The sequence below is a fragment of the Pleurodeles waltl genome, chromosome 2_2 (assembly GCF_031143425.1).
Source record: "Pleurodeles waltl isolate 20211129_DDA chromosome 2_2, aPleWal1.hap1.20221129, whole genome shotgun sequence".
Lineage (NCBI taxonomy): Eukaryota > Metazoa > Chordata > Amphibia > Caudata > Salamandridae > Pleurodeles > Pleurodeles waltl.
In genome coordinates, this window is record NC_090439.1 from 1,138,325,910 (window position 1) to 1,138,352,123 (window position 26,214).

At 47.7% G+C, this 26,214-nt stretch overlaps 1 protein-coding gene across 1 annotated transcript in view; it reads right to left on the bottom strand.

The window, feature by feature from the left end:
- The window catches only part of MROH1 (maestro heat like repeat family member 1), a 1,237,492-nt gene that overhangs the window by 16,073 nt on the left and 1,195,205 nt on the right, over positions 1-26,214 (bottom strand). Inside the window, exon 42 of the mRNA XM_069221041.1 lies at positions 17,756-17,821. Within this exon, the coding sequence (XP_069077142.1) occupies positions 17,756-17,821 (66 nt within the window). The remainder of the gene's footprint in view (positions 1-17,755; positions 17,822-26,214) is intronic.

Below are 26,214 nucleotides of genomic sequence, written 5' to 3' on the forward strand. Positions count from 1 at the left end.
CATGTTGGTAAGAGGTCAGATTTAGAGTGCTTGGAGGCTGAGGCTTCTGCCGGGGTGGTGGGCTGGCCCGACCATTGGCTGCCCACCCACAGGGTCTGGGGGTAGAGAGTTCTCGACCACACAGAGACCGGGAAGCATGTGCAGCTCGGTGGCTTGGGGGGATGGAGACATGGTTGGAAGCCCCTTCTCTGAGGGGCCACGGAAAGACCTAAGGACCTTGCCGTACCCCTGCAATCCTCAAAGTATTCCAGCGCTGAATCCGCCTTGTTTCGGAAAAGACTGGAGACATCAAAGGGCATGTCCATAAACAGTGCTTGGACAGCCCCAAAAAAGCAATGAAACGGCTCTGCCAGTGAGCTGGTGGTATTCAGTTCACACTGAATCGTGAACTTAGGATATGCGTCCCTCCTGTCTGCAGCAGCCTAGGAGAGCAGGGCCCAGAACTCCACCAGGACTGCCGGCAGCTCTTGTGAAACCATATCCCACAGAACATGGGAACTGTAGGAAAAGTAGGACCTTTCTGACATAGTTAACCACACATTTTTGCCTGGTGGTAGTACTGTAGTACCCTGGGATCTTGCTATCCCGGACCCCAGTGTTCTCTCCCTTAAATTTAGTTGTATAGTATAGGAAAGTGCCTCTTTTGACATGCCCCCCTCCCAGTTTGTTGCCTGGTTTCTGGTGTAATTTTGACTGAAAGTGCACTGGGTCCCTGCTAAACAGGTCCCCAGTACTAGATCTCTTTCCATAAAACTGCACAGTCGTTTTTCCCAATTGGCAAGCCTTTAGTTGCCACTGTAAGTCCCTAGTAAATGGTACCCCTGGTACCTATCACATGGGGTACTAAGGAAAGGCCCTGAGGGCTGCAGCACAGATTGTGCCACTTTCAAGGACCCTTTCACCTAAGTGCACACAGTACTGCCTTTGCAGGCTGCATGTCTTGGTGCAGACCCAAAATGAAAGCACTACATGACACACACACACAGCATGTGTGCCCTGTCCCATTACACTACATGCAATATATTTAAGTCGTCCTTTGGGCAGGCCTTCCAGCCCCAAAGGAAGGGTGCAGTTATAACATGTGAGGGAATACCTGCATGAGCAGATATGCCCCTGCTATACCTTTGTCGATTCTCAGACATAATAACTGAACAGTGAAGCCACTTTAAGTATATGTGCTGAACACTAGTCATTACGAGTTCCCCAGCTACATGATGGCTTCACTGAATATAGGGATGTTTGGCATCAAACATCTCATATTAATAAATCCTCACTGTGAATACAGTGATGGATTATTAATACATGCACTCAGAGGGCACCTTAGAGGTGCCCCCTGCAAAACCTACCAACTCGTAACATGGGCACCGACTGGTCAAAACCAGTATAGCCACTTTAGACAAAGCTCTGTCCCCCTGAGGTGACAGCCAGTGCTCTCGAGGTCTCAGAACAAAAGCCTGCCTTGGGCAGAGGTGCAACCGCCTTTCCCAGGCAGGATGGACATTCCAGGGTGGGGAGCTTCAAAGGCCATGTCATTTTTGACCCGGACCTCTCCAAACGGTGGAGGAGTTCGACCCCCCCCAGTTCCAGACCCCATTTTTGATGGCAGGACTGGTGCGGAAATTAGGTAAATAGCAGGAGTTCCCACTTTATACCAGTACCACCCCAAAGGTGGACGAGCTGAAGTGGACCCTACTTTTTAAATTCCTCCATCTTGCATGGAAAGAATCAGGCCAATAGGTTTAGGACTATGCCACTTCCCAAAGGAAGTGGTCATAGAAAGGTTGTAGTCACCCTAAAGGTGAGTAGCCCATTGGCTGCCACCTTGGCACTCCCTGTAACCCCCCTAAGTTCAGTATTTAGGTGGCAGCCCTGAATGCAAGAATCAGATTCCTGTTGACTTAAGAAGAGCCGGACACTACAGAAGTCGCACAGCAGACGAAGACTGAAGACTACTGACTTGTTCCCAACCCTACCGGCCTGTCTGCAGCCATCGGATATCCTTCACAAAAAGACGACTTGTCCTGCAGTCAGTGACCTCCAAAGCCATGGGACGACTGCCTCTCTTCAATAAAAACAAGAACTCCTGTGGACAGTGGACCTGCCCAAAATCTCCAAAGAAGAAAGAAGGGGGTAGTGCAAAGCATTTGTTATACACATACAGGCAATAAATGAGGCACACACTCAATGGCACAATCCAGGCCAATTGTTTTTTTTATAAAGCAAAAATATATTTTGTTACTTTATTTCGAGAACCAGAAGGATGTTGTTGCAGGTAAGTACGTTTGCAAGTAAGTATCAAGCATATATATTAAAGACATTTTGTTTAGATTTTGCAAAGAAAACAGTTTGCAAGTAAGTAGCAATTTCCTATTTCAGAAGTTGACAGTGCAATTTTGAAAACACTCGGGGGGGGGGGAATGTGTTAGTGTATTGGGGCACAGGTCAGCACCCCTCAGCGACACTGGGGCAGCCGGGTGCAGGGTTCAAATACAGCGTCGGGCTCCCAATGCTTTTGAATAGGGGCACCCGGGGGGGAGGTCACAAGGATGCTGCAAGCTGGGTCCAGGGGGTCCGTTCCTGGAATCCACAGACCTGACAAGGAGGGCCACTTACTGAACGTTGCTGGACCGGTGGTCTGATTCCGAAAAGCCAGGGGGCTGTGGGTGCAGGGGTATTTTGGGGTGTCAGGAATCTTTGTCTGCTTCTCTTGTGGTCAGGGGGGTCCTTTGGATTTAGGCTGCAGGCGTCATTGTGTTGCCCGGGGAGAGGGTCAACCCAGGATGGACACAAGGTCACAATCGCCTAGGGGACCTGCTAAGGACCGGTAGCCTAGCTGGACACAGGTTGTGGGCATCAGATGCTGTATAGGCAGGACTTGTGGATCCGGGGCGGTTCTGAGTCCTTCTTTGAGGTTCTTGGAGTCCTTGTTTGAGGACAGTGGACAGGGCCGCTGTCCTCAGGAGTTTGTGGTCCTATGGTGGACAGGTAGTCTTCTGGAGGATTTAAGAGGTTACTGGTCCTGCAGGATACGTCGCCTGTTTGTAGCAGGCCTTATAAAGCTGCAGACAGGGCGGTAGGGTTGGGGCCAAGCCAGTAGTTGGTGTCTGGAGTCTTCTCTGCTGGGTTTGGCATAGCAGTCCTCCTTTCTTCTTGCGGTCGCCAGGAATCGGGTGAGCTAGGTTCAGGGGAGCCCTGAAATCCTAGATTTAGGGAGGTTACACAGGTCATAGAGCAGTAGCCAATGGCTACTGTCCCAGAGGGTGGCTACACCCTTTCTGGTGTCCACTCCCTTTGTAGAGGGGAACAGAGACCTAAACCTATTGGTCCCTGCCCTCCAAACCAAGATGGAGGATTATGCAGGTAGGAGGGTCACTTCAGCTCTGGACACCGTAGGGACGGTTCTAGCTGGATTGGTCACTCCTCCCTGTTTTTCCTAATTTTCCCACAGGACTTTCCACCAAAAGTGGGGCTTTGTCTGAAGGGGCAGGCACCTCCACTAGCTGGAGTGCCCTGGGGCACTGTAAAAGGAGGCTTGAACCTTTGAGGCTCATCGCCAAGTGTTACAGTTCCTGCAGGGGGAGGTGTGAAGCACCTCCACCCAGGACAGGCTTTGTTTATGGTCCCAAAGAGCATAAAGGCTCTTACCCCAGGGGCATCAGAAACTAGTCTCTCAGTGGCAGGCTGGCCCAGACAAGTCAGTCCTGCACTGAAGGATTGGGTAAAATATAGGGGGCATCTCTAAGATGCCCTCTGTTTGCATTTTGTAATAAATCCAACACTAGCATCAGTGTGGGTTTATTATTCTGAGACGTTTGATACCAAACTTACCAGTATTCAGTGTAGCCATTATGGAGCTGTGTCCCAGACCATATGCTTAATATGGCCACACTGTACTTACAATGTCTAAGAATGGACTTAGACACTGTAGGGACATATTGCTCATGCAGCTATGCCCTCACCTGTGGTATAGTGCACCGTGTCTTAGGGCTTTAAGGCCTGCTAGAGGGGTGTCTTATCTATGCCACAGGCTGTGTTTTGTGGGCATGGCATCCTGAGGGAGATGCCATGTCGACTTTGCCTTCTTGTCCCCACCAACACACACAATCTGCAATGGCAGTGTGCATGTGTTAGGTGAGGGGTCCCTTAGGGTGGCACAACACATGCTGCAGCCCTTAGGGACCTTCCCTGGTCACAGGGCCCTTGATACCACTGGTACCTTTTACAAGGGACTTATCTGTGTGCCAGGGGTGTGCCAATTGTGGAAACAATGGTACATTTTTAGCGAAAGAACACTGGTGCCCGGGCCTGGTTAGTAGGATCCCAGCACACTCTCAGTCAAGTCAGCATCAATATTAGGCAAAAAGTGTGTGCGGGTTGGGGGTTTGGGGGGGGGGGGGGCGGTGGGGCACTGAGAGCCACAAATCCATTGTGGAATACTTCAAGCTCAGCGTGAGCACAGTTGCCCATCTAGCTAAACTGTGGAAATGCATTTAAAGCATATATACGGAGAGTATGCATCCCCAAACATAAACATACTGGGATGCTGCAAGACATTTGTAACATGCTTGCCTGTCTCTAATGTGAACATATGGATATGAATAACTCAGACTCCCAACACTGGTGCGGGCCGCAGTTGCATTGTCACACAACTCTGATGGACGAATGCAATCTGGCTGAACACAAAAGAGCCTAGCTAGGAAAATATCCCAGAGCCCGCAGGTATAGGGAGGGTTAGCGCCCAGGTTGCACGCTGACAAGACTACTCTGAAAACCACCCCACTGGGAGGGAATTGAATACCCGAGTTGCAACAGGCGGATGGTAGACGGGTGACAGTAAACCAAGGTGTCCTTTCTGAACTCCTTCATTATTAAGTGCAATTGTACCCTTCACAGACTTGCAGAGACAAAACCATGCAAGCAGATTATCTGTCTGAGGTTGGAACTCCATAAAGTGTTACAGGTGTTGGTTCCCTCCTACCCACTGGCCCCAGATGAGTTTCCAGTCTTAACTTTGGTGGAGGCAGATACGGAAGGGGGGCAGCTGATTTCCAGACTTTACTGCGCTTGCGTGGGTATGTTGCTGGCACAGAATGGTAGAGTTAGAGAGGTTAGAGAGGGAACAAATCCTCTGCTGTCAACAGCCAGACAACACATGGCACTTCTACTGCAAAGAGACCAAACTGGTATTCCTCCAACCACAGACAAACTTCTGCACTATAAATTCCTACATATGGCGTACACCACACCTGCTGCACTGGCCAAGATAGACCTGACTAAGTCCCATAACTTAACATGGTCCTGTCTGTATTTAGAGAAATATTGGTGAGATGTCTTCTTCAGATTGTCTTCAATAGAGGCGAATGAGATTGCACCGGATACCCTGATGGCCCTGTTAGGTTATGTACACAACACCCCGAGGGGTGTCCGTAGATTTGTAGCAATAGCAGTGTTACTGGCAAAACGTGAAATAGCACTCCACTGGGGCAGTAAGCAACGTCCAACAACAAAATCATGGCTCCATTGTCTAATGTAACATAACACTTGCGAAGTTTATGCCACACTGCAACCTCCAGCTGCCTGGCCTAAGGATATCTGTGATATCTTTGAGGGACTACCTGTTGTCTTTAGGGGCATCTGGAACAAACTGAATTACAAAATGACCTCCAGCACCGCATGTAACAGTTTTTAAGCTGTATAACCTCCCTTCATATATGCAGTGTGATATTCCGATAAAAAAGGAACAAAAAAATGATTGGTGTGGGGAGAAGATTCATGGTTTACACTGGAGTTAAGACAACTGAAAAAATAATGCAAAATATATGAAAGGAAATGGTGAGCCAAATATGACGAGATAAGCAAACAATTCTATAAATCATCCCTAAATAAATATCACTCAGTCTGAAGGGCAGGCATGTGCAATCTAGCAGAGAGAATTAAGCAATCTGCCAATTTCTCAAGAGAGATTTATAATATAGTAAATACGTTTCTGTACATGAGGCCCCAGAAAGTGGGCCCACCGTATCATCTGAACATTGTGAATTACTTGCAAAACACTTTCTTGGGAAAGCGGGGAACATTTAAGATGCCCTTTCAGGATCATCAGATGACATGGTTACAGTGGATAGTAAACCTAGAGTTAAAAATATCAAATCAACACTTTCTACCTCCTTGAAATTATCTAAAGAGGAGGTTATGGCTGCAGCAACGTCAGTAAAGTCCAGCTCGTTGCTTGTCCCGGCTCCAGTTGATACGGAGGGGAAGAAAATTAGTTACTTACCTGTAACTGCAGTTCTCCAGTATTGGTATCTTTCATAGATTCACATGCTTGAATCATCCCCGTCGTCGAGGTGGGAGCCTCACGGTAAATTTAAATATATAAAAAGCAGTAAGTCAGTAAAAATAAAACCAGTAGGCCCAAGTAGGCCTCATAAGGTATTTTACAGTCTATCCACTTTGTTTTGTGAAAAGACCCAAACTTGAGTATCAACCAATCAGGATTCAGCCCCTCCCAAACACTCCCAACAGAGGCTGAATTCCCTCAGATTTTCTATTAGGAGTGTGAAGTTTAATATCTGTATAATAGGGGAGCCTCTGAGGGGAGGAGGGTGGGTCGCATGTGAATCTATGAAAGATACCAATACTGGAGAACTGCAGTTACAGGTAAGTAACTAATTTTCTTCTCCAGTATTGGATCTTTCATAGATTCACATGCTTGAATCCGAGTAACGAGCAGTAATGTTTTCTTACTTACTGAATTACATTGACTGTAATTCCATCGTAATTCTATACGTGATGTGATTCACATTAGTTCAGTTTTAAATATGCACTTACATATAATTATATTTATATTCACAAACATACGAATATAAAAGCAATAAAATGTGTGTGGCAAGAAATCCTGACACAGTTTATGCTATTATTATGGAGAATACAACACGTTAAACAGTAGAAGAAAATGAACCATTAATGACCATACCTCGAGTGTGGTGGTGGGATGTGTAAGAGGCTCACCTTAACGAAATAGATGCCTCAGCACTGCTTGTCCCACTGCTGTATCGACCTGGTTTGTCTCCTCTAGACAGTAATGTCTTGTAAATGTGTGTTGGCTGGACCATGTTGCTGCTCTACAGATGCTATGTAGTGGTACACCTGCAAAGAGTGCCGCTGAAGTGGCTACCGATCTTGTAGAGTGGGCTCTCACCTTGGTGTGGAGCGGCTTTCCTGCTTTTGAATGGCAGAATTGAATCGCCAGGCCAATCCATCTTGCTAAAGTCTGTTTGGACACCGCGTGTCCCTTCTTTGTTCCGCCGAACGCTACAAATAATTGATCCGACTGGCGGATGGCCTGAGTTTTCTGTAGATAAAACTTTAAACATCTTTTAATATCGAGAGAATGTAATGTTTTTTCCGCCACTGTTTGCGGATTTGGAAAAAAGGTTTTTAAGATGACTGGTTCATTTAAATGAAATGTTGAGGGAACTTTCGGAATGAATTTAGGATTTGTCCGCAGGATGACACCTGAGTTTGTAAACTGGAGGAACGGCTGTTTGATGGTGAAAGCCTGAATGTCACTGACTCTTTTTGCCGAAGTAAGAGCTAACAGTAACGCTGTTTTCCATGCGAGGAATTTTAGGTCAGCTTTGTGGATCGGCTCAAAAGGAGCTTTCATGAGTTGCATCAACACAACATTCAATGACCATAGAGGCGGGGGTTTCCTAATTGGCGGGAAGACCCGAAAAAGGCCCTTCATAAATTGTTTGACAATTCTTGTGGAACACAAAGAGAGTCTATCTGGTGATCTGCGGTATCTGGAGATTGCTGCCAGATGTACCCGTATGGAAGAATATGCAAGTCCTGATTTTGCCAGGAGCAGGAGATATGGAAGTATCTGTTCCGGAGTAGAAGATAAAGGATGTATATTTTCCGCTGCACACCAAACACAAAACCGTTTCCATTTAAGTCTATAGGTTTTGTTGGTAGTGTCAGCTCTAGCTTTTGCTAAGATGTCTCTACACTCTGGGGAGATTTTGAGATTTAAGTATTCATTGTGTTCAGGAGCCAAGCCGACAAATGAAGAGACGACGGATGTGGGTGTGTGACTTGTCCCTGGTGCATCGTTAAAAGAGTCGGACTCTGTCTGAGTGGTAGATGTGGTCGTTCGGAGAGCATGAGGAGCTCCGTATACCATATTTGTCTGGGCCATCTGGGAGCTATGAGTAGAAGTCGACACCCCTCCGTCTTCATTTTTCTGATGACTCTCGGAATGAGCGGGATCGGAGGAAAAGCGTAGGCATAAACTCCTGACCATCTCATCGAAAACGCATTCCCCCACGAATCTTTTTGGGGAAGCCAACTTGCGTAGAACTGGCATTTCTTGTTCTCGAGAGTGGCAAATAGGTCTAAGTTTGGTTTGCCCCATAATAGAAACAGGCCATTGAGAGTTTTCTGGTCTAGCTCCCACTCGTGATAAGGAATTACTGTCCTGCTCAAGGTGTCTGCTAGAACATTGATCTGTCCTGGCACATGCTCCGCTTTTAGTGAAATATTGTGTTTGATGGCCCATGTCCAAATTTGTTGGGCTAGCTGCGAGAGTTGTAGGGACCTTGTGCCTCCTTGCTTGTTTAGATAAAACATGCTGGTCATGTTGTCCGTCCGGATTAAGACGCTTGAACATTGTATCTTTGGCAAGAAAGCTTTTAGAGCTAAATGTATTGCTTTGAGTTCTAGATAATTGATGTGGAGCTGGCTCTCTTGCTGATTCCAGATTCCGCTGATTTGCAGGTCCTGGCAATGTGCACCCCATCCTTCGAGAGAGGCATCCGTTGTTACTATGTAACTTGGTGTTTGAAGAAGAAAAGACAGCCCTTTTGAGAAATTGGTTGGAGTCGCCCACCACCTCATAGTGTTCTTCATTAGAGGCGTTATGCGAATCTTGTCTTCGAAGGAGCCGAGGACCTGTGTCCATTGTATGTCCAATTGCTCTTGCAGGGGTCGCATATGGAGCCTGCAATCTGGGACTAGCGGAATGCACGATGATATCATTCCGAGCAATGATTTGTAGATGCGGACTGAAACGAACTTTTTTCTGGATAGGTTGTTTGCCAACGAGGTTAACTTTTGTTTCCTCTCGTGTGATGGGTACGCTTTGCTGCGTACTGTGTCCAAAATTGCTCCCAAGAAACTCAATTCTTGTTTGGGGTATATCTGAGATTTCTGGTAGTTGACTACAAACCCCAGGCTGTGTAACAAATGAAGGCAATAGGAAATATGATTTGTTACTTGGAATTTTGAGGGTGCCTTTATAAGCCAGTCGTCCAGGTAAGGGAAGACCTGGATACCTGCCTGGCGAAGATGTGCTGCTACTGGAGCTAGCATTTTTGTGAAGATTCTGGGGGCTGATTTGAGACCGAATGGTAGAACCCGGAATTGGAGGTGCATACTTCCTACCCTGAACCTTAAAAATTTGCGATGGTTGCGATATATGGGGATATGAAAATAAGCATCCTGGAGGTCTAGGGATGCCATCCAATCGCCCGTGTTTAAGAGACGCAGGACATCCTGCAACGTTACCATCCTGAACGATTGTTTCTTTAGAAACTTGTTTAGTGCTCTCAAGTCCAGGATGGGGCGCCAGTCTCCTGAGGGTTTCTTGAGAAGATAAAGGGACTGGTTCTATTGCTCCTTTTGTTAGCATTATCCTTACTTCCCTGAGAAGTTGGCTCAACCTCAGAGGCGGTGTACCCGATGGAGGGACACTCGGTGGTGTTTGGATGAATTCCAGAGTATGACCTCTGGTCACCACATCTAGTACCCATCTGTCCGATGTTATAGCCTTCCACTTGGGGAAATAAGAATTGATGCGACCTCCGACCTTCAATATTGATTGGGGAGGTGTTGAGATTATCCGCTGGTCATTGCTTTCTGCCTGTATCTCTTGCTCGGGCAGCTCCTCTTCCTCTAGCCGGATGTTTGTAAGCTGCGGCTGGTGGTAATCGATAATGCTGCTGTTGTTGATGGTGCTGATGTCCTGGTCCTGAGGGGGAAGATGTATATTGTGACCTGTATTGTTGGTATCCACCTCGAAAGGAGTAATTACCTCTACCCCTTGCTCCACGAAAAGGTAGTTTTTTATATTGCAGGGTACCTAGGGATTTTGCCGTATCGGTATCCGTCTTGATAGCCTGCAGCATATCATCGACATGTTTGCCAAACAAACTCTCTCCATCGAAGGGCATGTCGAGAACACGAGTCTGGACTTCTGGTCTGAATGAAGTAGCTTTAAGCCACCCTTGTCTGCGCAGGACTGCTGCTCCAGCTAATTGTCGAAAGCCAGTGAGGGAAATATCTATTGCACTGTCTATTATCTCTGCGGAAACCCTTTCTCCCTCCTGCAAGACCTTTTTAGCCTCCACCTTGAGATCTTCTGGCAGTGAATCTACAAAAACGGACATGTCTGCCCACATCTGCCGATCGTACCTTCCCAGGATGGCGAGGGAATTTGCCGCCTTGACCGTTACTGCAGCAACCGAGGAGAATTTCTTACCGATATTGTCTAGTCTCCTTCCCTCTTTGTCTGGGGGAGACGCAATAGGTGTAGAGGGGTTTTTGGATCGTCGTTGAGCCGCCTGTGATATAACCGAGTCAGGTTTCGGTTGTGAGACTAAACAGGCCGGAGAATCATCTGGGGCCTTGTATTTTTTCTCTAGCCTTGGCATTTGTGAAGGCACTGTTGCCGGGTTTTTCATTGCCTTCAAACCCTCCTGCCACAAGAAATCCACAATAGGTATGGCTCTTACAGATCTCTTTGATGGCTCTTTAAAGTCATACAAAAAACACTCAGTTTCATGGGAAACAATTTCCAGGCCAAAACGTTTCGCCGCTCTCTCTATGATATTATGGAAACCTCCTATGTCTTCTGGAGGAGAATCCACTGGAGCTGCTGGAGGTGGAGATGGTGTGGGAACGAGATAGTCGTCCCATTCACTAGCCGCTGAATCTGCTAGCTCGCCCTCTTCCCTTTCGTCGTCCGACGAGAGGTAAGCTTCCGGAGCTTGGCTAGTTACAGGTCTACTAGCCTGTGGCGTTTCGGAAACATTAGTAGTTTGAGCTTGCTGGTAACTCTGAGGTCTAGGTGGCGTGGACTGAGTTGACGGTGGGAACCTTTTATAGTAGTCCTTCAACATATGTTGTAAATCTGTCACTAATGTGCTAGGCATAGCTAGAGGCGATGGTTGGTTTGCCTGTGGATAAGATGTTGAAGCATAACTATGCTGGTAATGTTGATCCTCTTCTTCATCAAACTCTTGACATTTGACATTTAGTTGGGACGGGCTACTAGCTGCCCCAAACATGCCTTGAACGTCATCATCCTCATCGTCTAAAAGATGTTGCGGTGGGTATGGCAGCACCTTACTTGGTGATGTATGCATCGGCAAAATGTCAGATGGCTTGTCCCCTATATTAATAAGGGAAAGGGGTAAGAATCTGGTGGAGTCCTCATGATGGTATGAGGAATGAGTTGGTGAAATGTCCAAAGGTTTGTAAACTGTTAATGCTGTGGTGATCGTCGGATCCATCGTCGACGGTTCCCTCGTCGACGGCTCCCTCGTCGACGGTACTGTCGTCGACGGGTCTCTCGTCGACGGGTCTCTCGTCGACGGGTCTCTCGTCGACGCTTCCGTCCATGACTGTGTCTTTTCCTTAGTCGACGGTCCCTTCGTCGACGGGTATTTTAGCGACGACGGTCGCTTCGCCGACGTAGTTTGCGTAGATGGGAGTGCCCTGGATGATTTGTGAACCCAGGAGGCCTCCGCTGTCGACGATGTGGTTGCCGACGAAGCTCTTTTGAAGATTTTTGCAGTAATAATCGTCGTCGATGACAAAGGCGACGACGTCATAATCATCGGTGAGGATGGTGTTGTGAACGTCGACGATACCGTGGTCGCTGTTACCGTCGACACTGTCGTCGACGGGGCGGTCGTCGACGGTTGTTTTTTCACCAAAAAGAGTTTTTCTGACTCTTTTTGTGGTGACAGAGACAGGGATGGTTTCTTTGAGGTGCTTTTCCAGTGTAACGGCGTAGTAGGTTCTGAATGAACCTTTTTTGGTCCATGTTTAACTGCCTCTTCAGTTAAGACTTGTTTAGTCTTTTTGTGCATTTTTCTTGGTGGTTCATCCGCACCTCTATCTCTCTCACCTGTTCTTTTCTGAGGGCGAGAAGTTTGTGGTGACTCTTCGCTGTCTGATGAAGGATGCTCTAAGGCTTTCTGTTTTTGCAGCCATAAGAGAAGTCTACCCTCTCGGTCTTTGAGGGTTTTTTGACTAAAGGTGCGACAGATTTTGCAGTCTCTCACCTTATGGTCTGGATGAAGGCAGTAAATACACTTCTTGTGGGGGTCATCAATATGTAGTCTCTTCTTCCCACAGTTGTCACAGTCTCTGAACAGACCCTTCTTTGCCTTTTCAGACATAGTAAAGTTGTAACTAGTTTCCTGAGAGAAAAAACAATCTTCAGTCAGAAAATAGGAAAAAAACTGAGCAGAGCTCAGGGAGACTCCCTTCACACGACGTGCGGTAGAAAATCTGAGGGAATTCAGCCTCTGTTGGGAGTGTTTGGGAGGGGCTGAATCCTGATTGGTTGATACTCAAGTTTGGGTCTTTTCACAAAACAAAGTGGATAGACTGTAAAATACCTTATGAGGCCTACTTGGGCCTACTGGTTTTATTTTTACTGACTTACTGCTTTTTATATATTTAAATTTACCGTGAGGCTCCCACCTCGACGACGGGGATGATTCAAGCATGTGAATCTATGAAAGATCCAATACTGGAGAAGTAATGTGATGATTCACAGATTGACTGACCTGCTTATTCGTTCTCTAGATAAGTGTAGTTTCCCGAAGGAATGGAAACATGCCATTATCTGTCTGCTATAAAAGAAGTCTAATTTAGACCCGGAAACGATAGGAAACTCTGCTGAGTTAGTAAGATACTAGAGAATTTAATGAACAAGTACATTACGAAGTATCTGGAAGCTAACAACATTCTCCATCCTACACAGATGGGTTTTCAGGCTATAGGAAGATGGCCTGGTGGACTCCTGTAGTGTTGGTACCTTATACCAGGTCCAGCCAACCCCTACTAGTGAATCTAGGCAGTGCCTACGAAGCCAGGGCTCTCTAGAGGTAGCTGTGGATGAGCAGCCAAGACTTATCTAGGAGACATGTAAAGCTTATGCAATACCACTATAGTCACATAGTAACTTATCACACATGAAACGAACCACACAGTGTTTCAAAAATAAAGATACTTTATTACAGTAACATTATATTAAATTAAGGTAAGCAAATGATCTTCCCAAGGACTAACATGAGGACTTATTGGATTGTGCAGCAACAGGACCAGTCTAGAAGGAACCAACGGTGGATTCTGAAAGATGTGGACCTGTAAAAGAGGGGACAGAGTCCAGTCAAGATGGAGTGTCCAGTGGGGGCAGGCGCTACTGCCCACCCTTCTGAGGATGAAGAAACAGGTTGACGGGGGAAGAAGCCAAGCTGTGGAGCGCAGGAGCTGAAGAGGAGTCCTTGGAGCAGACAGATGGTATTCCACGTCGGTTGGAGTTGGTCAGTGGTAAGGAGAACCACAAACAAGCCTTGGCAAATGCAACAGAAAGCAAAAGAAGAGTTGCAAAGCTGAAGAGGAGCAGCAAGGTGCAGGGGACCCTTGGAGGGGAGTCCTGGCTGACACTCTGCAGTCGGGGAGCCAACAGAAGCAGTCACAGCCCCCACAGGCAATCCACTGGCAGCAGGCACAGTAAGTCGGAATGAGGACCATTCAGCACACCTGAAGAGGAGTCCCACGTTGTATGAGTAGCAGTGCTTGACAGGATGAAGTGCTGGGGGCCGGGGCTACTCGGAACCTGAAGATCCCTTGAAGCAGGAGACAACAAGCCTTGGTAGCTGCAAGAGTCATGGTGCACAGGGGTACTGTCCTGCAAGGACAGTCAAGGGCTCACCGTCTCCCAAGTTGGACAGCTAGCAGAGAATCACCTGTAACGCAGAATCCCACGTGGTTCCAGAGGAGAATAGATCCACGCAGCCGGACATTGTTGCTGTAGGTAACTGCAGAGGAGTGACTCCTTCACTCCAAGGGAGATTCCTTCTTGGTGTAGGTTGAAGTGTCGCCGACCCCAGAGGACGCACAGCTGGGGAAATGTTGGAGTTGCTGGTAGAAGCCAGAGAAACAAAGTTGCAAACCGAGGTCCTCACAGGAGTTGAAGTCTTGCCGGTTCCTAAAGTGTCCAGTTGTGGTTCCAGTGGCCAGAAGTTGAAATAAATGATGAGAGGTTTCCTGGTGGAGTCTTGCATGTCGAATCTGGGGACCCACCCACAAGGGAGTCCTGAATTAGCCCTAAAACAGGGATTTGTCACTTAACAAGGTGACCACCTATCAGGAGGGGTCTGTGACGTCACCTGGCTGACCTGGCCACTCAGATGCTCCCAGGGGCCTCTGCACATCTTGATTTCAAGATGGCAGAATCAAGTGCCACTTGGAGGAGCTCTGGGTACCAGCCCTTGTGTGGTGATGGACAGTGGAGTTGTCACTCCCCTTTCCTTTCCTTTGTCCAGTTTCTCGCCAGAGCAGGGACCAGGGCTCCCTGGACTGGTGCAAACCGGTTCATGCAAGGAGGGCACCACATGTGCCCTTCAAAGCAAACCAGTGGGTTGGGGAGGCTACCCGTCCCCAGCCTTGTAAAACCTATTTCTAAGGGAGAGGGTGTTGCTTCGCTCTCCAACAGGAAATCTTTTGTTCTGCCTTCCACTGTCTGAGCTGGCCAAGCAGCAGGAGGGCAGAATCCTGTCTGAGGGGCTGCAGCAGCGCAGGCTGCCTGGAAAACCCTAGAAGACTTGAAGGAGCAATACTGGGGGGGGGGGGTTCTCTGAGGAGCCCCGAGTGCATGGAATCATACAATCAATATCGGCATCAGTATTGTGATATGATTCCGACATGTTTGATAACAAATATGACCAGGTTCGGAGGTACCATTATGTAGCTGGACACAGTGACCTGTGTCCAGTACACGGGTAAAATGGCTTCCCCGCACTTATGAAGTCCAGTGCAATGGAACTCGAGTTTGCAGGGGCACCTCTGCTCCTGCAAGAGGTGGGGTGCCCTGACACACTGGGACCTGCACCCTACCCTCTGGGCTAGGAGGGACGACCATATGGGTGACTTACAGTGACCTTGTGCAGTGACCTGTAGTGAAAAGGTGCATGCACCTTTGCAGCTGCAGCCCAGGGGGAACCACTGGTGCCCCAATGCCCTGGGTACCCAAGTACCATTTACTAGGGACTTATAAGGGGGTACCGCTGTGCCAATTGTGGAGTGTACAAAGTCCTAGGCAACCAAATTTAGAGGGAGAGAGCACAATCACTGGGGTTCTTGTTAGCAGGATCCCAGTGAAAATAGTCTAAGCATACTGATAGCAGGTAAAAATTGGTGGTACCAGGCCAAAAAGAGGGTACTTTCCAGCACAGACAGGCTGCAGTAATGAGAATGCTCTTTTAGGAGCCACAGATCTTAAAATAAGTATGGATCAGGACTGATCAATCACGCTAATCCTTCTGGACTTAAGTGCTGCATTTGATATGGTGCCCTATTCCATTTTGTTACACTGATTGGAAGAGGCAGGCATTACAGGGAAGGTCTGAAGCTGACTTGCCTCCTTTTTGGAGAATCAGAGCTTTCAGGTTAGCGAAGGGTGATTTCTGTCCTCCAGCTTTTAGATGAAATTCGGCAAGGCTCGTCTTTGATATATATATATCTCTGCTTTGGCCACATGCAGAAATCATCCATTCCGTCGGCTTCAAGATGGTATCCTATGCAGATGACATACAGCTGATTGTTACGCTGTCACAGGCTATAGACTCAAACTAAGACTAAATAACTGTCTAGTAAAAGTGTCTGAGTGGATGAAAGTCAGCTGCCTGAAGTTGAATAGTGATAAAACGAAGGCCATGGTCCTAGGTCATAACTCAATACTTTTGGATCAGATTATCTGACCTCCTTCACTGGGAAAACGGCCACCCCCAAAGCGCTTAGGTATGGTCCTGGATAAACAGATAACTATGGCCCCACCAAACAAAAAAGTTGGCCGTTAATAGCTTTGGCCTCCCAAGAGCCCTGAGAAAGGTGCTAAAGTAGCTTCCAGAGGATACAAGTAGAATTGTGATTCAAGTTTTGATTCTTTTTCACCTTCATTATGATAATGCACTTTACTTAGGTAGTCCACAGGCTGTGCTAAAAAGTTACAAATCATTCAGAATGCCGCTGCCCGTGTACTATCAGGTATTTAAAAAACACAGTAGGTGTGGTGCATGAAACTCGGCACTGGCCCCCGATAAGTGGCACAGTAAAATGTAAAGCAATATGTGTTTTACATAGGACAAAGCACAACTCACCTGAGGTCAAAAAAGCTAGAACTGCTAGTAAAAGAGCGAGAAGAAGAGGACGGTGTTCTGGAACACATTGACCATGAGCCTCAGAACGGAGGACAACTTTCTGACTTTCAGAAGAAAAAAATAAAAAGTTTTTTTTTCTTCCTGAATCGTTCGGTTACAGAGGGTTATCTTACTATCTCCAATCCAATGAGATAGCGCTTGGAAACCCGAAGTCCGGCTAGCCACGCAGTTGATTAAACTGGAGAATAGAGTAGAATCTTGTAATGATTGTTCCCCTCACAACTCTCTTTTTTTGTTTTTTCATTTGTCTCTGCAGTTGTACTGCACTATTAATTATTGGACAATCTCTAGGGTATCATCTGTGGCCGATTTACTGTGACATGTATATCAGCAAGTTGAACCGTCTGCATTAGTCTATGTTCCTGTGAGTGAACACAGTGATAAAGTTTATAATTAGTGGTGCCTGGGAGCCTTAACTGTGCGGTAAAAGGTTTTGGGAAACATCAAAACTGATCACTCTGCAGAGGAAACAGTATTTATTACCATTATTTGTTAATGGAATTCTCGGTAAATCTCAGCAACGTAGAGCCTGATTCACAAAGGTAACATACTTTTGAGTAAGTTTACATTTTGGAGTAAGTTTACTAATTTAAGTATTCACAAACTCCTGAGTGTAAACTTAATCCATAAGTGTAATTACATGTCTCCACCCACAGAGTAAAGCATGGCTTACTATTGTGTGGGTGGGTGGCATCCCTCCATAAACCCCTTCATTGAACACCTCTTACTCCTCCTAAACCTGCTCCCTATATGAGCAAGTCTGCTTCTTTTCCTGCCCACTCCCATGCGTCCCATAGACATTTACTACTAAAACCTTTTCTTGCACACATAAGTAAAGGCAAAACATACATCTTGTAGTACTACAAAGTGTTGTTTGTGAATCAACCCCATATGTTTTGAAGCTCCCCCACAGCATTCTTTTTATGATTTTAGTTAGGCTCCTACTGAGTCCGCGTGGCTGTTCAAAATGCTGGTAATGACTAGTAAGAACTTAGAGTGACAAGAACTGATGCAGAAATGTAAAAATGTTAGGGGAATATTCACAAGACAAAGCTTATCAATCATACTTTATACACAACAGCACACTAAGAATACAAAGTGTAAAATAACTAGGCTGTAGCATATTGACACATGCACAATATTCTGCCAAAGACCCCTTGTAGCTCAAAAACATTACCAAGATTGCATATGTAATGGGAAATGCTCCTTTTTGAAGCATGATTTGTGTTACTCACAAGAAAGCAGGTGGTCCAGATCCACTTGTTTACAGTGCTCTTCCTTCATGTGCAATGCCAGAAAACCTGTAGTATTAATAAACATACTTATTACATATTTATCACATCAACATTATTAACAGTGAAATTAAAGCTAAAACGGTTCCACCCAATCACAACGCTTAGTATACTGGCACTATAATAACAACTAATGGGGGAAAATTATCTCTTAGAGAAATATTCTAGTTGTAGAATCCTTACTTTACAATTTCCCCCAGGCGTAAGACTGGATCCGGAGATTTCTCTTTGAGCATTACCCTTGCATGCCGTCAGGTGTCATCGGTCGACTCAGTTTCCATTCTTTGCGTCATAGTCACTGTGATGACGTTGCAGTCGTATATAGGTGCCTCCCTGGCGCGCTGACGTCGGTGTCTTTTCACAACTTTCCACGCCAGAGGCGTGGGCCCATGAAGAACACAGACTGGTGCGCCAGAACTAGGGCCCTGAATGGGAACTCCTGTCCCTAGAAATCAGTTTGCAGAGCTGGGAGGATGGGTGGGTCGGTAAGGAATCTAGAGCTAGAATATGTTTCTACCATATAATTTGTTACCGAAGGTAAGTAACTTGTTCATTTGATACAGACTTCTAGTTGCAGATTCCTTACCTTAGAATAGATATCCAAGCAATACCATCCATGGAGGTGGGTCTGCAAACCAAGATCAAACTAGGAAGTCCTGCAGGACCGAATGGTCAAAGTAGCCGTCCCTGCAGTCCTGGTGTCCAGGCAGCAGTATTTAGTGAACGTGTGCAGGGACGCCCACGTTGCTGCCTGGCAGATGTCCAGGACTGGAACTCCATGGGCTAACGCAGTGGTTGCAGCAGTTGCTCTGGTAAAGTGAGCACACAAACCATGAGGGGTTACTTCTAAGCCAAAGTGTAACACATTTTGATGCAAAGAACAACCCATCTAGAGATGGTCTTTTTCTGCACTGCCCTTCCTTTCTTCGCACCCACATTCCCAACAAAGAGTTGATGTCCACCCGGACGTCTTTGGTAGGATTAAGGTAGAATGCTAATGATCTTTTGGGATCCGGACAGTGGAGTCTCTCCTCTTCACAAAAAGGATGTGGGGGTGCGTATAAAGTAGACAAGGTAATGGACTGGCCTACATGAAAGGGTGTGACAACTTTAAGTAGGAAAGAGCCACTGGTACGAAGCACCACTTTGCCAGGATGGACAGAGATGAATGGTGGCAACGAAGAAAGAGCGTGCAGGTCACCCACTCTACATGCAGAGGTGATGGCTACAAGGAAGGCTGCTTTTAAAGTGAGAAGCTGAAGAGGACAATTATGAAGAGGCTCAAAAGGAGCACACATGAGGAAAGTGAGTACCAAGTTCAAATCCCACTGGGCATTTTAAACGGGGGAGACAGAAACATGTAGGTAAGACCCTTGAGGAATCTTCCAACAATGCGAGATTTAAACAAGGAGGGTTGATCAAGTAGCCTGAGGAAAGCAGAAATGGCAGACAGATAACCCGTAAGGGTATCCAAAACAGAACCGTGCTGGGCAAGAGAGAATACAAACAAAAGAACCTCAGACAGAGGTGCTGAAAGGGGATCAACAGACTTGCTGGTAGACCATGCCACAAATTTATTTCAACAACAGTTGTATACAGTTTTGGTGGAGGGACGTCTGGCTGCCAGGATAACATTACAGACTTGGGGTGGAAGGTCGAAATCGGTCAACTGTTGCCGCTCAATCTCCATGCAAGAAAACAGAGACTGGACAAGTTCAGGTGGAGAACTGTCCCCTGCTGCTGCGACAGAAGATCCTCCCAAAGAGGCAGTCTGAGTGGAGGATCGATGGTCATACTCAGAAGCTTGGGGTACCATACTCTTAGTGCCCAGCCCGGAGCCACACAAATTACTTGTGCCCGGTTGTTCTTGATCTTCTGAGAACTCTGAGCAGAAGTGGTGTAGGAACGTTTTGGGCATGGTTACCCTTTACTTTTTGCCTGTTGTCAGTGTGCTTAGACTGTTTTCACTGGGATCCTGTTAACCAGGACCCCAGTGTGTAGGAAGCTGGCCTGATGTGTGGAGGACACCTATGGTGTTTGCATCTTATACCAGGTCCAGGCAACCCCTATTAGTTAGTGAAAGTGTCTAGGAAGCCAGAGCTTTCTAGATAGCTGTGGTGAGCAGCCAAGACTTATCTAGGAGGAGTGTAAAGCACTTGCAATACCGCAGCAGTCACACAGCAACTTATCTCACATGAAAGGAACCACACAGTGTTGCAAAAATAAAGGCACTTTATTACAGTAACAGTGAACTAGGAAAAGAAACTTTGAAAGAACAGGACCAGTCCAGTGGAACCCAACAGTGGATTCCGGATGAAGAGCACCTACAAAAGAAGGGGACAGAGTTCAGTCCATGTAGGAATGTCCAGGTGGGGCAGGAGCCACTACCCATCCTCTGTGAATGAAGATCCGGGGCGACGGTGGAAGATGGGGGACAGATGTGGAGTCCAGGAGCTGAAGAGGAGTCCCTTAAGTCATCCAGAAGCTGCCTCACGATGGTTGCCGGGCCGTACTCAGGTCAGTGGTTGGGAGGACCACCAACAAGCCTTGGCAAACGCAGATGCGGGTTAAGAGGATTTGCAGAGCAAGGTCCAGGGGATTGGACCCTTGGTGGGTAGTCCTGGCTGATTCCCAGCAGTCAGGAGAGCCAGTAGAAGCAGTCATAACCTCCACAGATAACCCCATGGCAGTTGGCACAGTAAGTTGCAGTGAGGCCCAGGAAGCACACTTGGAGAGGAGTCCCAAGTCGCAGGAGCAACAGAGGAGAGACTGTACCTGCAAGGAAGAAGTGCTGGAGAGTGGAGCTACTTGGAACCTGAAGATCCCTCAGACCAGGAATCAACAAGCCTTGGTTGCTGCAAGAGTTGCAGTGCACAGGGATTCTGTCCTGCAAGAAGAGGCAAGGGCTCACCGTCTCCCAAGTTGGATAGAAGGCAGAAAGGACCAAGAGGACCACTCAGAACCACCACCTGTGTTGTAGGATCCAAGAAGTTCCAGTGGAGAGCAGATCCCAACAGCCGAACATTGTTGCCTTAGGTGCCTACGGATGAAGGGGAGTGGAAATGTTGCAATTGCTGGAGGGAGCCAGGTAAACAGTGTTGCAAGGCGAGGTTACCTCAGGAGGTGGAGTCTTGTTCTGTACCTGTGAAGTCCAGCAGTCGTTCCGGTGGCCAGGAGCAGAAGAGGTCGACGCAAAGGAGCCCTGATGGATTCTTGCATGCCGAATCTGGGGAGCCACCAGTGGAACTTAGGTACCCACGGCATTGGTATACCTGGGGTCCCCCATGGGCTGCAGCATGTATTATGCCAACCATGGGAGCCCATGCAAACTGTGCCTGCAGGCGTGCCATTTGCAGCCTGCCTGATAACGTGCATGCACCCTTTCACTGCTGGCCACTGCACTAAGTTACTGTACGCAACCCCTATGGTAGGCCCTTCAGGGTGCAAGTCCCTTTGCGTGTGGGCACCCCTGAGTGAGCAGAGGTGCCGCTAGTAACTCCAGTCCCAATTCCCTGGTCTTCATAAGTGTGGGGAAGCCATTTTAGCTATGTACTGGCCATAGGTCACTTCCTATGGCCCAGCTACATAATGGCAACTACGAACCTAGGCATGTCTGGTATCATACCAAATACTGATGTCAGTTTTGGTGGCATGATCCCATGCATTCTGGGGGCTCCTAAGAGGACACCCAAGGATTCCTCATACCAGTCTTTCAGGGTCTGCAAGCAGTCAATGCTGCTGCAGCCTCTCAGATAGGATTCTGCCCTCCTGCTGCTTGACCAGCTCAAGCAGGGGAAGGCAGAAAAAAGGATTTCCTGTGGGAGAGGGGTGCAAACTCCTCTCCTGTGGAAATAGGTGTTACAAGACTGGGGAGGGGTAGCCTCCCTACGCCACCGGCTCTCTTTGAATGACACATTTGGTGCCCTCCTTGCATAATTCCGTTTGGGCCAGTCAAGAAAACCCCGGGTCCCTTCTCTGGTGTGAAAATGCAAACGAAAGGGGGAGTGACCACTTCCCTGTCCATCACCACCCCAGGGGTGGGGCCCAGAGCTCCTCCAAGTGGTCACCTCATTCTGCCATTTTGTAATCAAGATGGGCAGAGACCCATGGGAGCATCTGAATGGTCAGATTAAGCAGATAACGTCAATGACCCCCTCTGATAGATGATCACCCTGGTAGGTGGCCAATCCCCCATTCCTGGGCTATTTAGGGTCTCCCTCATGGGTGGGTCCTCAGATTCGAGGTGCAAGATTCCAGCAGGACTCCTCTGCATCGTTACTTCACATTCTGGCCACCGGGACTGCAACTGGACCCTCCAGGAACCGACAATCTGCAACTCCAGCAACGATTCTGCTCTGCAACATTGTTTCTCTGGCTCCTTCCAGCAACTGCAATATTTCCCTGGCTGTGCATCCTCTAAGGATGGCGAGTCTTCAGCCTGCACAAGAAGCAAGAAGGAATTTCCCTTGGAGTGAAGGAGTCACTCCCCGGCACCTGAAGGCACAAACTGCAATGAAGGCCGGCGGCGTGGATCGTATCTCCTCTGGAACTGCGTGAATTCTGCATCACAGGTGGTAGTCTGGAGTGGTCCCCTTAGTCCTCCATGTGCACTGCGACTCAAAGCTACCAAGGCATGTTTGTTCCTCCTCCAAGGGATCTTCAGGCTGTGTGTAACCCCGGCACTCCTTCCTGCAACGCACAGTCCCCAGTCTGCTGCTCCAGCGATGTGGGACACTTCTCCAGGCGTCCTGAGTGGGCCTAACTACGACTTCTGTGCCTGCTGCCCGTGGGTCGCCTGTGGGGGCTACCTCCTCTTTTGACTCTCCCAGGTGCTGAGGATCACCTCAGACTCCCCTACTTGGGTCGAGTCCCCTGGCCCTTGCTGGTCCTCTTCAGCCTTGCAAAACCTTTGTCTCTGACTCTTACATTTGACAAGGCTTGTTGGTGGTTTTCCAGCACCACTGACCGACTGCATCACGATTGCCGACGTGGGACATCACTTCTGGAACTCCTCTTCTGCTCCTTTCTTACTCCAACGTCAACCTGGTCCTGCATCCACAGAAGGGCAGGTAGTGGCTCCTATCACCCCTGGACAATCCAACGAGAACTGGACTTGGTCCCCTTCCTGTGAGGGTCCTATTCTGTCAGGATCCACCTTTGGTTTCTTCAAGTCTTCTCTAGATCTGGCACAGTCCTTTCCTAAAGTCCTCCTGTTGGTTTTGTGGAAAACCAGGTACTTATCTCTTCTCTCCTGGTCACTGGGGGACCCTGGTACTTACCTCTTGGGGTTCCTAGTTAACCCAGCTCGCCTCTACTGATTCCACTTCCTTGGGTGGGGGACCGTCTTTCACATTCCACTTACTTAGTATATGGTGTGGTCTCCCCCTGGGGCCTTCACTATTTGCTATTATTTTTATAATTTGCTATTACTTTCTATTCTAATCACTGACTTCTAATGTGTACATAATAGTGTGTTTACTTACCTCCTATTGGAGCATTGCCTACTCAGTATTTTAGTATTTGTTTTACTACAGTAAAGTACCTTTAGTTTTATAACAATGTGTGGTTCTTTCACATGTGTAAGTGCTGTGTGACTGTAGTAGTATTGCATAAGCTTTGCATGCCTCCTAGATAAGTCTTGGCTGCTCATCCACAGTTACCTCTAGAGAGCCTTGGCTTCCTAGACACTGCCTACATCTCACTAATAGGGGATACCTGGTATAAGGTATAAGGTGATCACACCATAGGTGCTCAACACACACCAGGCCAGCTTCCTACATTGGTGGTGCAGGAGTGGGATAAGACACTTGCACTTGCCTTACCACTCTGTCACTGGTTACTTTCCATGAGAAAGACCATTACTAGCTGCTAGGTACAAACTACACTTAGTTGTTAAGGATTTCAAGTCTCCTAAGTTTAAGTAAGGTAGGGTTCTTGCATGGCCCTTACTCCAAACTTTTCTGGGAGCCTAATTGTTAGAGTAGTTAGGTACACCAACACCAATCTAGCAAGACAATGTCCTCAGTAGACCACAACTCTCAGGCCGCAGACTCTCACTATGAGGGCCTCACCTTCCCAAAGCATAGGGAGATGGGTGCCAGTAGAAAACTGAAGACAAGGAGAAATTCCAATAAAAGTCTACTTTTTGTCTTACTTCTTCAAGCTGACCAGGACAATGCTGGTAGCCAGGAGAAGGAAGAAGCAGAAACTGACCTCCCAGTCCTAGACAGGGGAGATTTAGGCTACACTGGGGAGGGTCAGGAGGAACCTGGGAAACACGACAGCCATGTTAAGAGCACTGCAGGTAGTGAGAAGTGGGGTCATTCCTGCAGGCCCACATTTACTCCTAGAGGGTTGGTACAAAGAGTTCCCAGGAGGAGGGTTAGCTGCAGCAACACCTGGACCTAGATAGGGAGGCCTTGACAGTGGAGAGGGAAAGACCGGGGTTAGGGTTAGCATCCCTTAGGGGCAGCAATTTGAGCTTCAGGAACACCAGAATTAGGGAGGACTCTTATGAATCTAGGAACCTGAGCAAGATAGACCCACCTTACAAGGTGGGAGATGACATCTACAAATGCTTCACTGCCTGTAAAGTCCAAAAGGTCGCCCAAAGGCAGTGGGCAGCAATCTCGTGGCTCTCCTTCTCTGACAAAAGCAGAGACAAACTCCTCACTGTCAGAGAGGAAGATGCAGGCAATTATACAGCACTCAAGAATGCACTGTTTTGGTTTGACCACTGAACAATACAGGATCAAGTTCAGGGAAACCAAAAAGGAGATTCAGGAAATCAGATTCGACAGACAAAAGAAGACCAGCACCACGAAGATCTGAAGCAAGAGAACTGTGAACCTGCTGCATCAAAGAAAAGGCGCCAAACCCTGCCTGCTGCACCCAAGACCGGACAATCACCGCTGAGGAGCTGCTGGGCAATTCTACAAAAAAAAAAAAAAAAAAAAAAAAAAAAAAAAATCAGAGGACCTCCAGTCTTCGCCTATCACCAGGGAACTCACTCCAGAGTGGAGGTACCACTCTAAAACTTCAAGGAAGTAGCAAGCCAGTGAGAGTCACTTCACTGACCAGCCGCTAACTCCTGAACCGGACGCCGCAGCTGGACCAAACTACACCCCGACGACCACAAGGACAAACCGTCCCAGTGTGCCAAGTATGGTGGCACTGCACCCTCCAGTGGCCAATCAATGCCAATATCCTGGTTATTGGTCAACCAATGTTGGACACCAAGAAAAACAGCACGTCCGGGGCAGCAAAAGAAACAGTAGGAAGCCCCAGTCGAGGCCCTTCAGGAACACCACGGACCTACAGCCAGAGTGTCCTGCAAATGACCCTTGAACCAACTTACCTCCTGATCCAGAGGGCATCCTTGCTCCCTCCTGGGATCCTCTGCAGCTCCTGGGCCCAGCAGCTGGACTTCTTCCTCCACTGTCTTGCAGGAAATTCACCACTTGGACAGTGGGCATTGCCACCTGCACCACCTAGACACCTCAGAGGGTGCTGGACTCTGTCCTTTTCCTTTTCAGGTCTCCTGCGTCCAGAATCTGTCCCTAGGTTCCACCGGCCTGGTCCATGGGTCGCAACAGCAGCTGGATGTCCGAGGCGTCCATAGACTTCAGTGAGAGTCCTCTTCACCCCTTGCTTCCGGGTCCCCTGGTGTGGCTACTCCTGTCTTCTGGGTATCCCTGGGTCGGGGCAACCTCCAACCTCCCACTTGTCTGCTGGTTTGCTTGGGGCCACTGGAAAGGGTCCTGAATTCCACAAACTCCAACCAATGCTCCCTGTGTTAGTCTATGGGACAACTAAGTGGGTAACTAGCTTGCACCTGGTCGCTGGGGGTACCTACTGTACTTACGTCTGGTGTTTTCATCTTTCCCCAGCTCCTAGTTAACTATAGTGCTCACTATTTCACATTCCATTCTCTTAGTATATGGTTTGCCAACCACCACCCATAGGGCCCTGTATATCTTATGCTATTTCTGTTGGTTATTTTGTGCGTATATATATTGTGTCGATATCTCCAAAGGGAGATATGCCAATGCTAGTCTAGTAGTAGTGTTGAAATAAAGATTCCTTTATTTTTGCAACATTGGTGTGATCCTTTCTTGAGTGTGAATTACTGTCTGACTATGGTGGTATTGCAAGTGACCAGATAAGGTGCTAACACCATAGCTTCCTACACCTGGCGTACCAATGCCCGAGCACCATACAACTAAATTTAGGCAAGACAGCACTGACACTGGGGTCCTGGTTAGCAGGATCCCAGAGTACTACAGTCTAAACACACTGAAAATAGGCAAAAAGTGGGGGTAACTATGCCAGAAAGATGCAACTTTCCTACAGAGGGCAATGCCCACCCTTCTCGAAGATGCTTTCTTGTGGGACGGTGGAAG